At 36.3% G+C, this 18,579-nt stretch overlaps 3 protein-coding genes across 6 annotated transcripts; 2 read left to right on the forward strand and 1 right to left on the reverse strand.

Annotated features, from left to right (window-relative positions):
- Window positions 1-1,663: 1,663 nt before the first annotated feature.
- Window positions 1,664-9,642, forward strand: LOC130995385 (putative GTP diphosphokinase RSH1, chloroplastic). 3 transcript variants are annotated; one of them, XM_057920653.1, is made up of 24 exons: window positions 1,664-2,072; window positions 2,412-2,590; window positions 2,975-3,148; window positions 3,749-3,814; window positions 3,960-4,052; window positions 4,182-4,313; window positions 4,491-4,592; window positions 4,671-4,748; window positions 4,822-4,893; window positions 5,739-5,846; window positions 6,018-6,115; window positions 6,323-6,383; window positions 6,465-6,527; window positions 6,596-6,652; window positions 6,746-6,847; window positions 7,015-7,173; window positions 7,282-7,413; window positions 7,485-7,571; window positions 7,676-7,747; window positions 8,079-8,165; window positions 8,316-8,775; window positions 8,936-8,997; window positions 9,094-9,162; window positions 9,251-9,642. In XM_057920653.1, the coding sequence occupies exons 1-24, from the start codon at window positions 2,048-2,050 to the stop codon at window positions 9,353-9,355; spliced, it is 2,643 nt and encodes an 880-aa protein (XP_057776636.1). In that variant the 5' UTR covers window positions 1,664-2,047; the 3' UTR covers window positions 9,356-9,642. The 3 variants fall into 3 exon arrangements, with proteins under 3 accessions (XP_057776636.1, XP_057776637.1, XP_057776635.1); XM_057920654.1 differs by having other exon boundaries at window positions 8,319-8,775; XM_057920652.1 differs by having other exon boundaries at window positions 9,094-9,642.
- Window positions 9,643-11,074: 1,432 nt separating this feature from the next.
- LOC130995386 (60S ribosomal protein L19-1-like) lies at window positions 11,075-13,691 on the forward strand. Of its 2 annotated transcripts, XM_057920656.1 has the most exons (5): window positions 11,075-11,325; window positions 12,084-12,206; window positions 12,761-13,074; window positions 13,254-13,321; window positions 13,413-13,691. In XM_057920656.1, the coding sequence occupies exons 1-5, from the start codon at window positions 11,214-11,216 to the stop codon at window positions 13,435-13,437; spliced, it is 642 nt and encodes a 213-aa protein (XP_057776639.1). In that variant the 5' UTR covers window positions 11,075-11,213; the 3' UTR covers window positions 13,438-13,691. The 2 variants fall into 2 exon arrangements, with proteins under 2 accessions (XP_057776639.1, XP_057776638.1); XM_057920655.1 differs by having other exon boundaries at window positions 11,110-11,325; window positions 12,761-13,691.
- A 1,809-nt stretch (window positions 13,692-15,500) lies between these two features.
- Window positions 15,501-17,028, reverse strand: LOC130995388 (uncharacterized). Its single transcript, XM_057920657.1, has 2 exons — window positions 16,797-17,028; window positions 15,501-16,153 (listed from the first exon to the last, which is right to left on the reverse strand). The coding sequence occupies exons 1-2, from the start codon at window positions 16,864-16,866 to the stop codon at window positions 15,516-15,518; spliced, it is 708 nt and encodes a 235-aa protein (XP_057776640.1). The 5' UTR covers window positions 16,867-17,028; the 3' UTR covers window positions 15,501-15,515.
- Between the last annotated feature and the right edge of the window lie 1,551 nt (window positions 17,029-18,579).

Genomic DNA, 18,579 nt, shown 5'->3' on the forward strand with positions numbered 1-18,579 from the left:
GAATAAATCTAATTTAATTACTATTTTTTTATTTTATCTCTTCATAAGTATTAATTTTTATTATTATTTTTTTTAATATTCAATTCAAATATATTTAATTAAAATTAATTTTATATAAATATATAAATATAATAACGTTTCTCGTGTGTGCATATTGCTCGAGAGCAAATGGCAGTTTATTTAAAGGATCCATAGTAATTCAATTTACGTACGTCATAGCGCACATAAAAATAATCGTTACTTATAGGATCACCTATATTCCTCAATCGAGATTATAACCATTAAACTTTTCTTCCAATTAAAAAGATGGTCGTAATATAATTATGTGATAACTTTAAAAGATCGTAAAATATATTTTTGTGACATAATAGATGGGAATATAAAGATTAACACTACTCCATTATTTAATTATAAAGTTAGACTCTCGTTATTATGGTATAGTAAAATAGAAGAATTTTGACAAATAAAATTACTAAGTATTTCAAAATTATATTCTTAACGTGATTTTAAAGTGTGACAGTATATTTTTAATTTTTTCAATCCCTTCAATTTTTGGAGCTTACGTGAATTAGTAAAGATGATTTATTTTTTGTGAGGCCTAAGCCGTTGCCATTTCGTACAATTTCAATTAATTTTTTCCCCAAATTATAAAGGAAATGTATGTTTTATCTAAACCATAATCTCAAATATTCAACAATTTTATTGCAAACGATATTATAACATGAATATTACGTGACAAATTAATTCTTATAAACTCCAAATCAACAATCTAACAACCGAAATAAATTGAGTCAATTAAATTATAAAAAATGAAAATAATAATAATTTAATTTCTTGTATTTTAAATATCATGTTAAAATTACAATTTTAAAATATTTTTATACTTTTTTTTGCCAAAACCCCTAAAATAAACTAATGAAAATGCTTCGTCTCCAAACCGAAAAAAATCCCATGCACTATATTTTACTCATCAGCCTTTTATTCCACGTGTAATTTGACGGAACATCATATATTCATATCACTAAAGCAGAATCAACACATCCACTTAAGTCAATCACACCCAATTCTTCCACCTAACATAAAACTAAATAATTAAAAACTTAAAACAACCTCAAAACTTTAAAAAATAAAGTAAAAAATAGAGATAAAAGAATTCCTTTTAAGTATGATACCATGATAAAGGAAAAAAAAATGAAATTTATGAGATATTTCGTGGATTGGAAATTTGTGAGTTTTGATCTCAATAATGAATGTTTACTATTTATAGTGCTTATGAAAAAATCTCGTAGCAAATTTCTACAATTTAACAGGCGAACAAGAGGAAAAAAACACGAACTATAAGGTAAGAATAGTCTATATACAAAATCAAAGTTAATGCGCAATGTCTAAATTTATGATTGAGTTGTAAATTTGACATAAGAGAAAATCATAATTAATTCGTGTAATTCGCACTTCATTATAAACAGCATCGACATAGAAATTTGAAGGTGTCATATATTTATGTAATAACGAAATTGAAATAAGTTTATATTTTAATTTTCACGTTTCGTTTTCAGCAGTTTACTTACAAAAAAAGAAGAAGAAGTTGAAATAGGAAGGCAAATTTTACTATGCGGAATTAAATTTGTAGAGATGAAATTAGAAAGAGAGATGCTAATAAATAAATCACGATAGAAATCCTAATGGGGGAAAAAAATTGAAGACAAATTATCTTTTATCATACGGCATTTGTGTGGCCTCGACTAAAACTCCATTCTATCCCCCTCCCTCTCTCCTCTTCGCTCTTTCTCTCTCTTGATTATCTGACTATTTTCTTCACTACCTTATTTCCATCTAAATCCTCTCTAACTCTTTCTTAATTTGGAGAATTTGCTAGGTTTTTGGAAGGGGAATACTATTTTTTGTGTGTGTCTGTGCTGATGAAAACTCAGTTTGTGTGTTGTATCAATTCAGCTAGGAATTCAGCTTTCGTGGTTTGTGTTGAGGAGTTGTGGTCGGGTTTCTGTTTCAATGCCTAGTTCCTCCTCGCCGATGCTTCGGATTAGAAATGATATCGCCTTCTTCAATGTCAGGTATTTTGTCGATTATTGATTATTTTTCTGTTGGTTTGGTGAAAGGTGGTGTTGTTTTACTGCGATATTTTAGGTGAGTGAGTTATTGTTTGGTTTGTCGTTTTTTGAATTGGTTGAGTGGTGGAATATGTGTTTGCTGCTTTAATTGGAGGTTTTGGTATCGTTTCTTTTGAGTGGGAAGGTGAGCTGTGCGGAAATATTGTTCTTCACTTAATTTCTCGGTTTTTAAGTTTATTGGTTTAGAGGAGTTTATTGGAAGTACGGATGATATGTTTTGAATTTGGTTTGGTCGAAGGGTTTATGTGAGTGTTCTGCTTTTGGTGATTATTTTTTGGGCAGTTTCTATCGAATGTGTGAATATATGCAAGTTGTGGAAGGGGGACGTGGCTGGAAGATTTGATTGCAGCATGTTATCGTGTGCTTCAAAAGCTCCGAGGGTGCTGACTGGATTTCTTGCTAGCACTGCGCATCCTCCTCAGGCTTGTGGAAGAACTGTGAGAAGAAATAGCATCCGATGTGTGAGTAAAATTTGAGGATGTTCTTTTGATGGGATTTTCTGTGATATTCATGATTACATATAGGTAATGCTGGGACGCATTAAGTTAGGTGAATTATGTTTCCCTTTGAACTTCCTAGATTTTCTTTCAGTTGTAGATGTTGCTGCAAATGCTAATATTACGCCAGGAAAGTGTACAAGAGGATTTAGAGTAACTAACGGTTTTCACCACGTGTCATTTTTGGGGTAGAATATAATTATCGGAAGGATCTGTAATTATGTATTCCACGAAAGAATTAAAATGTTCTATTCTTGTGTAGATACTTTATTTTACACTTTCCTCCAATAAAGGGGAATGGACTTTCTTCTGTTACTGACGGACATCCACTCGTTATTCTTTTGTCAGAGATGCGAAGTTCATAACTGGGGAGAATGGTGCTTATATGAGACCTCCAGTCTTTCCAGTTTGCAGAAACTTGACGAAGCAAGTACCAGACATTCTGTTCGCAACAAATGGAAGTTACATTGTTCTCCATCTTCTTCAGAACGTTATGAGGTGTCTCCAGACAGCTTATGGGAGGTAACTGGAATAAAAGTTATTTTTTTTCCTTTAAGCTGGTTATTGTAATTTAAGGAGTTCACTTAGTAGTAGAACATGACACAAAGACAGAGAGAAATATGAATTGCACTTTAAAAGATCTGCAAGTAGAACTTCCAGAAAGTCAATGAATAAAGGATGGATTAGATCTTTTAAACCCTTCTGAGGCGACACTTTGGTGGGAGTAGGTAACTTCTGCTTCTTCTTTTGGGAGTTCGGAGTGGGTGACTTGTTGGGATTGATCTCTGGTCTCTCAACCTTATAAAGGTGAGAAAGACCTCTAAGTTACAATGCTTATGGTTGGAGCATGACAACATAACTCTATATAGAAATTAGTCTGAACTTTGTAATGAGCTAAATCGCCACATATTATTGGCAAATACGAAGCAGTTGCAAAATAGAAGCGATTGGTCAAACAAATTCTAGTTAAAGGTGAGGTGTGCTTGTCTCACCTGTAGCTGGAACTCCTGCAGATGTTTATGCTTGAAAGATTTGTTTAATGTAAATGAAGTCATACTGCTAAGCATTATAAATTTATAATTTTACTTGCAACGCGGAGATGTTGATTGTTTTTACTCTCAGGATCTTAAACCTGTCATCTCATATCTATCCCCAAAGGAATTGGGTTTGGTTCGCAAGGCCCTGAATGTAAGTTTCTATCAATCTTCTCAAGTTATTTTGTTTTACTTGGGCCTGCGTACTATCTGATGTTATTTCAAAATACTGTTCGACTTACCTGCATGTCTTTTCTTTTCCCCAACCCCCTCCTTTTGGTATTCATCTCGTTTTATAGTTGGCTTTTGAGGCACATGATGGTCAAAGAAGGCGCAGTGGGGAGCCCTTTATTATACATCCAGTGGCAGTTGCTCAAATTCTCGGTGAACTAGTGAGTTGTGCTATATCTTTGTTCTTAGTCTTGTTGATTTAATGATTTAATTTAGCTTATTGGATTCATTTCAGATATTGACAGTTTCTCTGAATGGAATCTATCACTCACTTGCAATTGATATTCCAGGAACTGGATTGGGAGTCTATTGCTGCTGGTCTTTTACATGATACAGTGGAAGACACAAATGTCGTTACTTTTGAAAGTATAGAGAAAGCTTTTGGCGCAACTGTTCGTCACATTGTGGAAGGGGAAACGAAGGTAGCTCTGTGCAATACTATTTTATCATTGTTTTCATGCCTTTTAGACCAAGTCTTGTCAATTATGTCACCTTATGGTAGAGGACAAAAAAGTAATGTGAAATTCATCAAACTAAGTGCTGTTTTAAGCTGGCTCCATAGTTGAGCATTTTTTACTTGTGAGTTATTGATGTTCCAGGTATCTAAACTAGGGAAACTCAAGTCAAAGAATGAGAATCTTTCTGTTCAAGATGTGAAAGCAGATGACCTCCGTCAGATGTTTCTGGCCATGACTGAAGAGGTAAGTTATGGACTTATAAAACATATTTAGTGATTATATTCATGATAGCGTTCGATGATTGGAGTAATGGTGTATCAGGTCCGTGTTATAATTGTCAAATTGGCTGACAGATTACACAACATGCGGACTCTTGCACACATGCCTCCACATAAGCAGGTTTGTATGGTTCAGTTATATTTATGCCAAATTGCATATTATCCAATTTCTTGATATTGAGTATTTTCTGCAGGCAAGCATTGCTATGGAAACACTGCAGGTTTTTGCTCCTCTGGCAAAACTGCTTGGAATTTACCAAATAAAGGTTAGCAATTTGCTCCTTTTTTGGCCATATAGTGTCATCATACATGTTGCAATTTGTATTCAATGTCAAATTAAAGATGCAGTGTTTGAGTAGGTTGAATTGTATTCTTTAATATTGAAGAGGGGACAGAGATGCTTTCAAGATTATATTTGTCTTGTTCTATTAGAATAAAGTTTGAATGTATAGCTAGTGATAGGGAATCAGCTTTGGCCTTTTATAATTTGATTTGCTAATAATTATTCCGGTTCAGTTTAGTTCATGGTGATTAATGAGCTTTGCATCCAGTTGTCTTATGTCTGCTAAGATGTCTTCTCCTGGATGGTCAACTATTTATATGGCGTCAGACCTATCAATCTGCACTTTAATGCTTGAAGGTCAAAAATTGTATACCTTGTTCATTGAAAGTGCAGAAGTGTGTGCAAGCACCTTATTGTCATATATCTTTTTTAATGACTTCTACTCCCCTTGCAGTCCATTCATTTTTTAATGTCCAATGTTTTGCGCCAGATTTGAACTCTGTAAAAGATGCACAAGTACTTGATTGTTGGCCTGTAAATCTATACCATTTTGTGTGTTTCTGGTAGCATAATTGAGTGATTGGAAGTCTTAAAGCAAAACTTAATTCAGTTATTTATCTATAAGCACTCTGAAATATTGTTCTTGCTACATCGTCAATTTTCTCCCCTTTGTTGGATTATGTTATTCTATCGCTAGTGTACAATTTCTCGGTACTAGAAATAATTGTTTGCCTTATATGTGGTAACTTGCCATTGTTTGAGGAAGTGCTCTTCGTGTGTTGTTATGTGTCTGGATTTTTCTGCTCATTCTCAAGTTCCTTCTTGCAGTCTGAACTTGAAAATCTTGCATTTATGTACACAAACCCTGAAGATTATCCGAAGGTCAAGAGAAGAGTTGCAGAACTTTATAGAGAACATGAAAAAGACCTCAAAGAGGTGCTTATTCTGTGACTCGACTGGGATTTTTCAGCTCATAAGTGTGTAATTCAGGCTTGCTATGCTGTGCTGCAACGTTTTCTTTGCGCACTGATCCGGCTCTGCTTTTACTCATGCAACTTTTTCAGAATTAGTTTATCACCTGCTCATGGTTTTTCCTCATTCCATTAGGCAAACCAAATTTTGATGAAAAGGATTGAAGACGATCAATTCTTAGACCTTCTGACTGTGAAAACTGAGGTTCGACCTGTGTGCAAGGAGCCTTACAGGTAATTTATAGATTTTTTTCTGTTCATATTAGATTCAACACTCGGCCATACAGTGTTTCTAGTTAGTATCTACTCACTGTTCAGAATAGTCATTCTTGTCTATTATGCGAAACCTGGGCAGAATAACAAATTGCTTATTGATCCTGCCAATTAAACAGAAATTAATGTGGCAGTTGAGATGTTTTACTGTATTTCTGTGATATGCAGCATTTATAAAGCCGTTCTTAAATCTAAAAGCTCAATAAATGAAGTTAATCAGATCGCTCAGGTATAAGGTTATGGAATTTTTTCACCTTGCTAATTTGTCAATGCACTGCTGTTTCTTACATGTAAGTTTCTTGAACTCCAGCTTCGAATTATTATAAAACCAAAGCCATGCGTAGGAGTTGGGCCCTTGTGTAATGCACAACAGGTGAGGTTATCTTTATTCTTCTATGTATGTTAAATTAATATTTTTACTGACTTCAATACATGCTACAGATATGCTACCATGTGCTTGGACTCGTCCATGGAATTTGGACACCAATCCCTCGAGCTGTATGTAATATCAAACTGCTATTACAGTCTTAGTTTTAATTATATTCCTCTCTCGGCAGATGGATATGTCCTTAACCTCTCCTTTTGTAACAGATGAAGGATTATATTGCCACTCCAAAGCCTAATGGCTATCAGAGTCTTCATACTACAGTGATTCCCTTTCTTTATGAAAGCATGTTCAGGCTGGAAGTTCAGGTTTGACATTATGTGTTGAAAATATTCTGTTATCACTTTCCTTTGCTTCTCTCTCTTGAATTATTAAGCTTTATAGAACATTGTTATATGCCATGGAATGATGGAATAGCACTGCATATGTGTATCTTCAGATTCTTGTTAACATCGATCTTACTTGTGGTTGGCAGATTAGGACGGAAGAGATGGATTTGATTGCTGAAAGAGGGATTGCTGCGCATTATAGTGGCAAAGGTTTTGTGAATGGCTTGGTTGGACATGCTATGCCGAGTGGCAGAACGTCCAGAGGGAAAACAGTCTGCCTTAACAATGCTAATATTGCTCTCAGGGTATAGTACTCTTACTTTCTTACATGTAAATCCATATAGGAATTTCTAGTTATCATCCTTGATTAATTTACTAATTATATGAACAATTGATTTTTATTTTCCTCTTAGATAAGCTGGCTAAATGCAATTAGGGAGTGGCAGGAAGAATTTGTTGGAAACATGAGCTCTAGGGAGTTTGTTGACACGGTCACCAGGGATCTTCTCGGCAGTCGTGTCTTTGTATTTACACCTAGGGGAGAGGCAAGAATATTATAATTAGTTCTGTTGTAATACATCTGTTATTAGTGCTTATATATTTTTCCCGTCAACAGATCAAGAATCTGCCTAAAGGGGCGACAGTAATTGATTATGCATATATGATCCACACTGAAATTGGAAACAAAATGGTTGCTGCAAAGGTATTTTCTGAATTGCTGATTCTGTGCTGTATGAACATTTCACTTTTATCCATTTGAGACTCCTCTTAAATCTTGTCTCATTGTCAGAAGTTCTCTATTTCCAGGTTAATGGCAATCTTGTCTCCCCAACACATATGCTTGTGAACGCTGAAGTAGTGGAGATCATAACATATAATGTGAGTTCTTTTGAATTTCAACTTGTTCTTACCCCCATCTATATCTGGCTATTCTTCCCCTATTAAATGTCACCGTATGATATCATGCACATCATTTATGAGGAGCTATGATATTAAGTACTATCAGTTAAGAGAAGTGTGATTGTCGTGTATCTTCTTCTTCCCCTGAAACGCTGAAACAACTGTGCATATTTTTGTCTCGTTAAGTTGCGCCTGTCCCTGGCAACCGCTTTTCATTCTCATTCTGGAATCACCTTATATCTTATTGCATTAACCACAATAGGATATAGTACGAGCTTTATCCTGCATATTGATGCAAGTTCCGTTTCAGGGGCTCTCAAATAAATCTGCCTTTCAGAGACACAAGCAGTGGCTCCAATATGCAAAAACACGAAGTGCTCGACACAAGATAATGAAAGTATGTTACTTTTGGAGCCACTCTTATTTTAATTAGAATTATACTCCCTCTCTGCTATCTGCCTCTCTCACTCTCTCACACACACATGCGCACGTGCCCGTGCGCGTGCTTAGACCTCAAATTGTTAACTCTATTACCTATCCCCTGTAGCAGTTTCTGAGAGAGCAAGCTGCACTATCAGCAACTGAAATAACTGCTGATTCTGTGGAGGAATTTGTTGCTGAATCTGAAGAGGAGAGCAAAGAGGAACCAGTAATAAATCACTCTGAGGGGGCTAAACATACGTGGCAGAAAATATTGAGGAATGTCATGCAAATAGCATCTTCAAAAGCAAATAGTCAAGATATATTCCAATTTGACAAGGGGAACATTCAGATTCCAACTGTTAACGGGAAGCACAACAAGAATATGCAGCATGTGAGTTTGAAGACCAAAGGAGAGGTGCTATCTCAAGGAAATGGTGTTGCGAAGATGATTCTTGCCAATATTCCTCTGTACAGAGAAGTGTTACCGGGTCTAGAGGTATGGCAAGCTAGCAAGATTATGTCTTGGCACAACCTCGAGGGAAACTCTATCCAGTGGCTGTCCATAGTCTGCATAGACCGTAAAGGTAATTTCCAATGGTTGGTTATGCTACTCGACTTTTCTTGTGAACCACTCGTGTTGGATCATAATTGATTTTTGAATTGCTTTCCTGCACTCACCATTAAACATATTAAGTAATTGTTCTTCTTAGTTTTGCTCGAATTCTGATGTGCATTAATACTCAGGCATGATGGCAGATGTCACATCAGCACTTGCAGCTGGAGGCATTGCTATATGTTCTTGTGCTGTGAGTTTAGATTTAATAATAACTTGTCCCATTACTTAACTATATGGTCTCTTTTACAAAATCCATCTCTTATGACATGTTATATAACATTGGCAGGCTGAAATTGATCGAAGGAAGGGAATGGGTGTCATGTTGTTTCAGGTCGAAGCAAGCTTGGACGATTTGGTACACATCCCAAAATCTAAATATGCCCATCGGGTTGTTTCCGCACTTGATACTAAACTAACACTTCACGTATTTTTCCTCGTCCCAGGCCAATGTTTGCTCGAAGGTGGATCTAATCCTTGGTGTTTTGGGATGGTCAACCGGTTGCAGCTGGCTGAGCTCATCGGAGAATCGCCAGTTTCTGGAGTGTTAAATATATCGGTATGGTTGGTTCACTCAGCTGCTAATAGTTGGGATTAAGTTTTGTCACAAGAGAAATGAGTTTTGCCTTTTGGTATGGGAATATTCAGCTTCTAGTTCACAAATTCTTTTGAACCCTATAATCAAATAAAAACCAGTATAAATGCTAGCGAAATCTGTATATAGAAAGAAGAGAGTTAGTACAGTAGTGAAAAACACAGTATACTTGTAAAGGGATTGGTAGATGAGCACAGTGTCCATTCACATCTGTGGCAGTTTCAACACTCTAATTTTCGATCATCGTGTTTCAATCTCGTATTTTATTGTCTTCTGCAAAGGCACTGAATCCACCACCGTCAACAAGATGGTTGGGGTGGTGGAGGTCCACATTATTGAACGTAACGAGCTTTCTTGTTCTAGCTGCTGCTGACTGTCGTTGATAAGGTGAAAATAGTATTTGCCGTTCTGTTTTCATCTTCATTTCAGAGCTGTCTCTAATAATAATGTGGCGACCCTTTTTTTTTCGTTTCTTTTCTATTGAATTAATCAAATTTAAGGGTTTTGGCCCTAATACAATTTTATCCAAATTTATATGATGTTTTACAAATCTTGAAAAGTCCCAACACAAAATTAGGTAATTACTGATAAAAGGATTACCTGCTATATGATGTGAAAGACACTAACTGCCTAATGTGCTCTTATCTGTTTCAAACACAGAAATATACACTATAAAATTAAAAAATTACCAAAATTAGCTGAGAATGACATCTTTGTGACCAATACCATACTTCATCATTGTCTAACTCAGTTGTAGTATTTGGAAAATCACCACCGGCGAGAGGGAAAATCATTTCTCCAAATTTTCATTAATGAACACATAATGTCATATTTAACTATATAATTCTATGTGAAGAATATATTGAAACTTAAACAAGACATCCTTTAAAAAAATATGGTTGTATGTGTGAGCAAAATATACTATTAATAATTGATCAGAGTATCCTTATCGTAGCTCGCTGGGCACTACACGGGGGGAGACTCGGGCGCAGAAGGAGAGAGAGAGAGAGAGAAGGCACATGTTCTTCATGGCCGAATAAAAAGAAAAAGAACAATAAAAAAATCTGAATTGAGAATGCAATCGTTATATCGTGAATTTTTCATTTTTTTTGTTTTTAATAAAAGATCCCGTTGGCTGCTCTTTTTCATTTCCTATTTTTTTTTTTCCTGTTATTGTAATGGTTGAATTGAAAATTAATAAAAAAATTGTTTTTAAAATTTAATATTTATTTTAATTTATAAATACATTTAAATTGAAGGGAACATAGAAATGAAATTTAGCGGAGGAAGGGCTCTCTAAAAGTGAGGACTACTTAGATGCTCTTGCCATGTCCATCTTGAATGTGACTGAAATTCAGACACGTGAACATATCATCATTACTATATTTTTATAAATTGGCAAAATCTAAAACCTTTGATAAGTAAAGAACAGACACAGTACATACTGTAATTTTTTTCTTGCTTTTTTGGGTTTCTCTTTTGTCGTCAGCTGATTCCTAATTTCCTACACACTTTAGCTTCGATCCCCTCATATCGTAATTAGTACTAAGTTTTTTCTTAATTGTTATTAATACACATATTCCACATACGTAATTAATAATTGAAATCCAGATAAATAAAAATAGGACCAAAATTACTTTATTAGCCTTGGAGCCCATCAACTTCAGCCCAACTAAAAATTAGAGAGAAACGTAAATCAAAGCCCAATCATATCTCAAAAACCCTAAGGGCAGAATCGAGCGGAGTATAAATAGCATTTCTCCTCTACTCGTTTTTCCTCCATTCGCTCGCCTCGTTCATCTAGACACACAGAAATGGTGTCACTGAAGCTACAGAAGCGGCTCGCCGCCAGCGTGCTCAAGTGCGGCAAGGGCAAGGTCTGGCTTGACCCTAATGAAGTTAACGAAATCTCCATGGCTAACTCTCGTACGCTCTCGAACCTTTCCGTCCTTCTCATACGTGCGCGTGCACTTTGTGAGGTTTTGTAATTGATGGTAGCTATGGTTGGTAGAGATCTCTGCTATTTGTTTCTATTGCTCCATGAATTAGCTGTAAAAGGTTTCTTTGGAAATTTGGATTTGAGTATTGATAGCTGTAGGGATATCAATTTGTTAGGATTGTGTTAGATTGAGATGAGCTTTTTCTCATTGAGCTTGTATAATAAGCTTTTTATGTATAAAGCAGTGGATGTTTTAAATAAAGAGTCTATATGTTTGCATTTGGTTGCTGCAAGTAATTTTGGATTGATGATTGGTTTTAATTTCTTAGTATACATTATATTTGTTTTACCTTTTTGATATGTCGGTCAATTATGCTTCGTATCTAACCTAGAGCGCATTATTTGTTTATTAGTATGTTACTGGATGCAATTCTGAAAATGCTTCAACATGTTCAAATTAAGAAAACAAACTAGTGAAGTCTCTAGTTCTGTATATAGATGGATTGTTGTTACATAATTTTTGCTGTCTATATTATATGGCTAAAACTCAGCAGAATCTCACTGAATGAAAATTACTGCTTTAGTTTTTATTGTATCACTATCAAGTCATCTATTTTTGCAGTATTACTACTGAGTCTTTTGGTCTGACTACTATGCATTTGAATTGTCAGCATCTATAATGATTTTTAGTTGTGATTATTTTATGGCCTTGATTCATAGTTGATGTTCTCCCTTTTGGATGTAGGACAAAACATCAGGAAACTGGTCAAGGATGGATTCATTATCAGGAAGCCCACCAAGATTCATTCACGATCCCGTGCTCGTCGAATGAAAGAGGCCAAGAGGAAGGGTCGTCACTCTGGATATGGTATAGACTTTGACTTCTTTATATATATATATATATATATATATATATATATATAGAGAGAGAGAGAGAGAGAGAGAGAGAGACATAAAGGTTCCATGGAGAATGCTATATATTTGGGCTCAAATCCTACAGGCGGCTAGTTTTTTAACATATTAAATAGATACGTCTATTCATGAATTTTACTGGTTTATACGTAGAATTTATTGATTTATTTGTTATTCTCCATTCTCTCAATATATAGCATTCTTCATGGACCACACTCTATATAGATGTGTGTGTGTGTGTGTATGCAGATCACTGTGCGGTTGATTAAGGGTCTGGTGTGGTCTGGTACTTTTGATTTATCTCGATTCATTATTCAGATTAAAAATCAAAACCTTTTTCCATTGTCTTTTCAATGTCATCCTGCGTAGTAATGCTTTATGTGGGTTAAGCCTATATCTAAGATTTGAATGCTATGGTTTAGGGATTTCTTAGAATGTATTCATATGGTGTATCCCACTTTACATGATTGTTTAGCTTTGTATTTAATAATCATTTCTGAATGATTACAGGTAAAAGAAAGGGTACCAGGGAGGCAAGGCTGCCCACAAAAATTCTTTGGATGAGGAGAATGAGGGTGCTGAGACGTTTGCTGAGAAAATATAGGGAGGCCAAGAAGATTGACAAGCACATGTATCATGACATGTACATGAAGGTCAAGGGTAATGTTTTCAAGAATAAGCGTGTTCTCATGGAGAGCATCCACAAGTCTAAGGCTGAGAAGGCTAGGGAGAAGACCTTGTCCGATCAGTTTGAGGCTAAGAGAGCTAAGAACAAAGCTAGCAGGGAAAGAAAGTTTGCAAGAAGAGAGGAAAGGCTTGCCCAGGTACAACTTTTTGTTGAATATCTTTTTCCCTGTCTTTCTAACTCCATGGATTGGAACATGTGCCCGGCTGTTAGTATATTTTGTAGATGTATCACGCATCTACGAGTGGTATGAATCTGGAATTGTGCATCTAACATTTTATCCCGATTTTCTTATTGACATTTCGTGCATGAATGCAGGGACCGGGTGAGAAAGTAGCACCGCCACCAGCTGCAGCTGCTCCTGTGCCTGTATCTCAGCCAGCTCAGTAAGTGACTTGTATATACTCTTCACTGTAATTGGTTTATTACATATACAATCTATTTCGACTAACTGTCTCCAACATTATTATGATGCAGGGGTGCTAAGAAAGCTAAGAAGTGAGATTGTAGTTGATTGGTGCTTGGTGGTGTTCTACGCCATCTCGATGGTTTTGTTAGTATCACAAACTAGTGTTTTTTTATCTCTCCGTTCTCTTGTCGTTATCACATAACTATGCTCCCTAATGCAAGGATTATTGATACGCAACTTTTGTTTTGTTTGGACTATGTTGCTTGACCAAGTACATTTCTCTGTTTTCCATATAAAATTGTCAATGTAAGTTTGCATATCTGTAAAAGTGCCTTATTTTCTTTTAAGTGCGCTTCCTTCTATTCATTATTGGGCTGCCCCAATATTAATCGTTTGGTTCTTTTTTGTTAATAATTTTATATTACAAATAATATGGGTTCGCACATCTTTTACACATTATATTATAATTATATAATTTTATTTTCTTAAATACTCTTGCTCAAAAGAAATATGTCAAGAATAATGGAATGGATGAAGTATTTAATTTTGACTTTGTTTTTAAAAAATAACTCAGTTTAGCAGCCTTCGCTTTTTAACCTGAATTTATTAAAATTACAAAAGTAGTTTGAACATATTCTATTGTTTTGTTTATAGTTTTACTTATTGTCTGGTCTGATTTGGCAACTACTAGAAAAGGTGAATTACATATAAATTATTTAAACTTATCTTCATTATTTAAATTATTTATAACTCAACTTTGATTTACTCCATGTCTTAAATATTGAAAAACTGTTTTATCTTCCATATTTTTATTATGTTGAAGTTGTGATAGTAATTACTCTTTGTTGAAATTGCGTTTGAAAGTTGACATTACTAATTTATAAGTGTGATTTCCATCACACAGTGGTTTGATGACAATCTCTATTTTATAGGAATTTATAATCATTATCGTCAACTTAATAATTATAATAGATTTGGAATAACATTGATGATTTGATGACAATTAAATTTGATTTTAATTAAAATAACTCTATTTTATAGAACTTATTAATAGCTATCGTAAATTTAATAATTATAATCGATATTAGCGTAACAGAATATGCTGTAAAATTCACAAATATATCCGCAGCACAAAACCAACAATTGATTTACGTCCATCCCGTTTTCAGGTAATTGACTAGTATTTTATAAAATGGTAAATTAATTAATTGGGATAATGACTTTATATGAATAGAAATTGATTTAGACATTATATTTAAAATTCTAGTATACTTACGTATGAAACTAGTTTAAATAAAAAGGAAAACAGCTTATGTGATTAGTCTCGTATTTGTCAATGTTAATAACATTCTTTATTTATTAAAATAAATAATGCATACATAACATTTTAATGCACGCAAAATAATATCGGACATGAAGTCATTTTTTTAATGAGACGATGGACATGAATTAATTCTTGTTTTTGTGTTGTAAATGTGTTTGTGAATTCTATGATATATTTTGGTAAGGTAATATCTATTCTAATTGTTAAGATTCTTTTATTTATGGTATGACAATAATTTCTATAAAATAGATAATTCTTTTAATTAGAGTGAAATTAGATTGACTCTCCTACCCACGTGATATTGCCATATCAGTTATGAGCAGTGAAATGGTTTTAATCCTTAAGGTTTGCGAGTTTTCTTTCAATAGAGTTCCTCATATATTTTGTTGTATATTTATATAAAAATGATGTATTTTGGAGTAAGTATTGATTTTTTTTTTTTTTATGTTAGTTAGTAATTAGGAAAATGCATATTACAACGTTTAAGGTATATGGAAGATTGGAAGTTATTTGGAATCGAAGACGTAGCATTATCCTTGTAGGGGTTGGCACGATCTGGAGCCAGGGTGGTTAGCTTGCAACGTCGATGCTGCCTTTCTCCAAAATCCCAACGTTACCTCGGTAGGTATGGTGTTACCAAGTGAGGCTGGAGCTTTTATGATAGCTCGCACTGTCAATTTTCTAGGAAGGATCGATGTGACGCTATGGGAATAAAAGAAGCTCTTTCTTGGATCAAAGAGTTGGGTATTGAACAGGTGCTCTTCTGGTCTTTTTTTTTTATCAGTGAAAGAGAAACTTTATTGGCAAAGAAAAGAGAGAACCCAAGGTACCAGAGGTACCAAGAGTATTACAGAAAAGCGAGTTTATGTTCACAAGAGCACCAAGAGGAGAAGGGAACATTGACATCCACCAATTGGTTTATTTTGTTCCAACTCCATAATCTACCCTTCAAATCCAAAACGAGCTTCTTAGCATCCCATACCCTACCCTCAAACCTGCTCTCGTTTCTATATTTCCAAATCAGCCACACAATCCCAACCCAAAGAGTAAGAAGTAGTTTTCTCCCTTTCTTCCTTCTAGCGCCAAAGACAAAGGATTTAAAGTGTTGAGTAATACCTTTAGGCTTTGCTGTTTTAATGTCCAGCCATTGAAAAATTCCATCCCAGACCATCTCAACTTTGGGGCAATTCAAAAAGATATGTTCCGCCGTTTCTTCTTGCATCACACATGAGTTACACCATCTCTCTTCGGGACCAATTGCAACATTTCTCCTAAGCAAATTATCACATGTAGGCAATCTGTTAAGCAAGACTCTCCATGCTGTCACAGCTGCCTTATGGGGAGTCTTAGCCTTCCAAACTTGAGCTGCGTCGCTACCCGTTTCCGTCAGCTGTCCGTTTTTAGAAGCCGCAATGGTATCATAACCCGTCTTTGTTGAAAAAGCTGCGTCTTTGCCGGGTTTCCACTGCCAGTCGTCTTCCTTCCCTGCACAAGGAGTAATATGAGAGAAAAAAGTCCTCAACTCCTCCCACATCCCTCTTTCCCTATCTCTCAGCTCCCTTCTCCATCCGATCTCCCAAATCCAGTTCCCGTTCTCCCAAAATCCCATCTCTCCCACACATCCTCTTTTGTTACCACATAGATTGAATAATCTAGGGAAGACGAATTTCAAAGGTTTACACCCAACCCACACCTCGTCCCAGAAGCTAATCCTCATCCCATCACCCACCCGCCGAGAAATGTTACTAGAGAACCATTTCTCGTCCTTCTCCCCACTCTTCGCAATTAATCTCGTCCACCATCCCTTTCCCCCACCCCTATTCTCCAACCTGCATTCTCCCTCAATCCCCCAGCTCACCTCACCATAAATGGATTTAACCACCCTAGCCCAAAGAGCTTCACCCCCCGTCAAATATCTCCAAAGCCATTTAAAAACCCTTACCTGATTAAACCATTCCAGATTCCGAAACCCCAACCCCCCCTCTCTCTTTTTGTAGCAGAGGGCACTCCATTTGACCCAAGCAATGCCACTCGACTCTCCATTTCCCCCCCAAAGGAACTTACAGAACAGAGAATTAAGCCTACTAATCACAGTTTTTGGGATAAAGGAGAAAGAAAGTTGAAATACCGGGATGGCTTGCAACACCGATTTGATCAGAGTAATTCGCCCAGCAAGCGACAAGGTTTTTCTCTTCCATCCTCCAATTTTCTTTGCGACTTTGTCAACCAGGAAATTCCAGTCCCCAATGCAGTTCCCTCGGCCACCCACCTTAATACCGAGGTACTTACAAGGGAAGGCGTCCGCCTTGCATCTAAGGATTGTTGCCCATCTGACAATTTTTTCTGCGGTCACCGACACTCCCATGATGCAACTCTTCTTAAAATTAACCGCCAACCCCGACAAGAACTGGAAGAGCAGTAACAGGTTCTTGATGGCCAACACATTCCTCTCATCTTCATCAAGAAAAAAGATAGTGTCATCTGCGTATTGCAGATGAGAGATCGGAATCTTGTCTCTCCCCATCAACACTGGAACCACGATCAGTTTTTCTGTTGCCTTTTCAATGAGTGAGTTAAGACCTTCGGCGACTATTAAAAACAGAAACGGTGACATTGGGTCGCCTTGTCGAAGACCTCTCTCCATTTTAAAATCACCCGAAGACGACCCATTTACCAGTATACTTGCGGACGCTGAAGATAAGCATCCCCTGATCCAACTCCTCCACTTATCATCGAAATTCAGGAGCAACAACAGTCTATCCAAGAAGTCCCATTGAACGGAATCGTAAGCTTTGGTGAAGTCGATTTTGAAGAAAATTCGACCTTTTTTCCTTTTCTTGGCCTCTGTCACTGCTTCGTTCAAGATGACAACTCCATCAAGAATAGATCGACCTTTCACAAACGCGCTCTGCTTTTCTGAAATAATTGATCCAACAACCTCCTTCAATCTCCCGGCGAGGACTTTTGCAATGATTTTATATAAACTACTAATGAGAGAAATAGGTCTGAATTCCTCCAAAGACTCGGCGCCTTCTTTTTTCGGGATGAGAACGACAAATGTTGAATTACACCCTCTAGGGATAGCCCCGTTCTGATGGAATTCCTTCATCACTTGCAATAAATCCTCTTTGACGGTATGCCATGCTGCTCTCCAAAATACAAAATTAAAACCATCTGGACCCGGACTCTTATCCCCGCTGCAACTCCAAACCGCCGTCTTAATCTCGTCCAGATCAAAATCCCGAATCAACCATACTCTTTCCTCGTTCGAAAGCCTCGTTTTCATAAGATCAAGAGGAAGGTTTGGTAAATGGCGTTGTCGTCGTTTGAAGAAAGATCCGAAATGATCTCTGATTCTGGCTTTGATTTCAACCGGGTTTGAAATCCACTGATTCTCAAAAACAAGACCAGAAATTTCATTTCTTTTACGTCTCCCAATTATGGCCCGATGAAAGAAGCTAGTGTTGAGATCTCCATCCTGCAACCATTTTATTTTAGCTTTCTGCTTCATCAGACTCTGTTTGTCTTTTAATTGAATGAACAACTTCGCTTGAGCTTCGTTTTTCCTGATAATTTCTGATTCCTGCAGCCCACTGTCCTCCTCTTTTTTATCCATTTCTTGAATCTCAATCTTCAAACTCTGAATCCTGTGATCAATACTTCCAAAGGTCAATTTGTTCCATTCCTTTAACTTCACCTTAAGCATTTTGAGTTTCTCTTTGACAACAAAACTTTTCCAGCCCACAACATCTGCCTTTGACCACACATCATCAACAACATCATGGAAGTCCGGGTGTGACACCCAAACGTTAAGAAACCGGAACGGTGTAGGGCCCCAATCTTCGCATTTGGTACTGAGTTGGATAGGCAGGTGATCTGAAAGGGTTCTTTGGAGACCACATGCAACTGAT

This window comes from Salvia miltiorrhiza, chromosome 7 (genome assembly GCF_028751815.1).
Source record: "Salvia miltiorrhiza cultivar Shanhuang (shh) chromosome 7, IMPLAD_Smil_shh, whole genome shotgun sequence".
Classification (NCBI taxonomy): Eukaryota; Viridiplantae; Streptophyta; class Magnoliopsida; order Lamiales; family Lamiaceae; genus Salvia; species Salvia miltiorrhiza.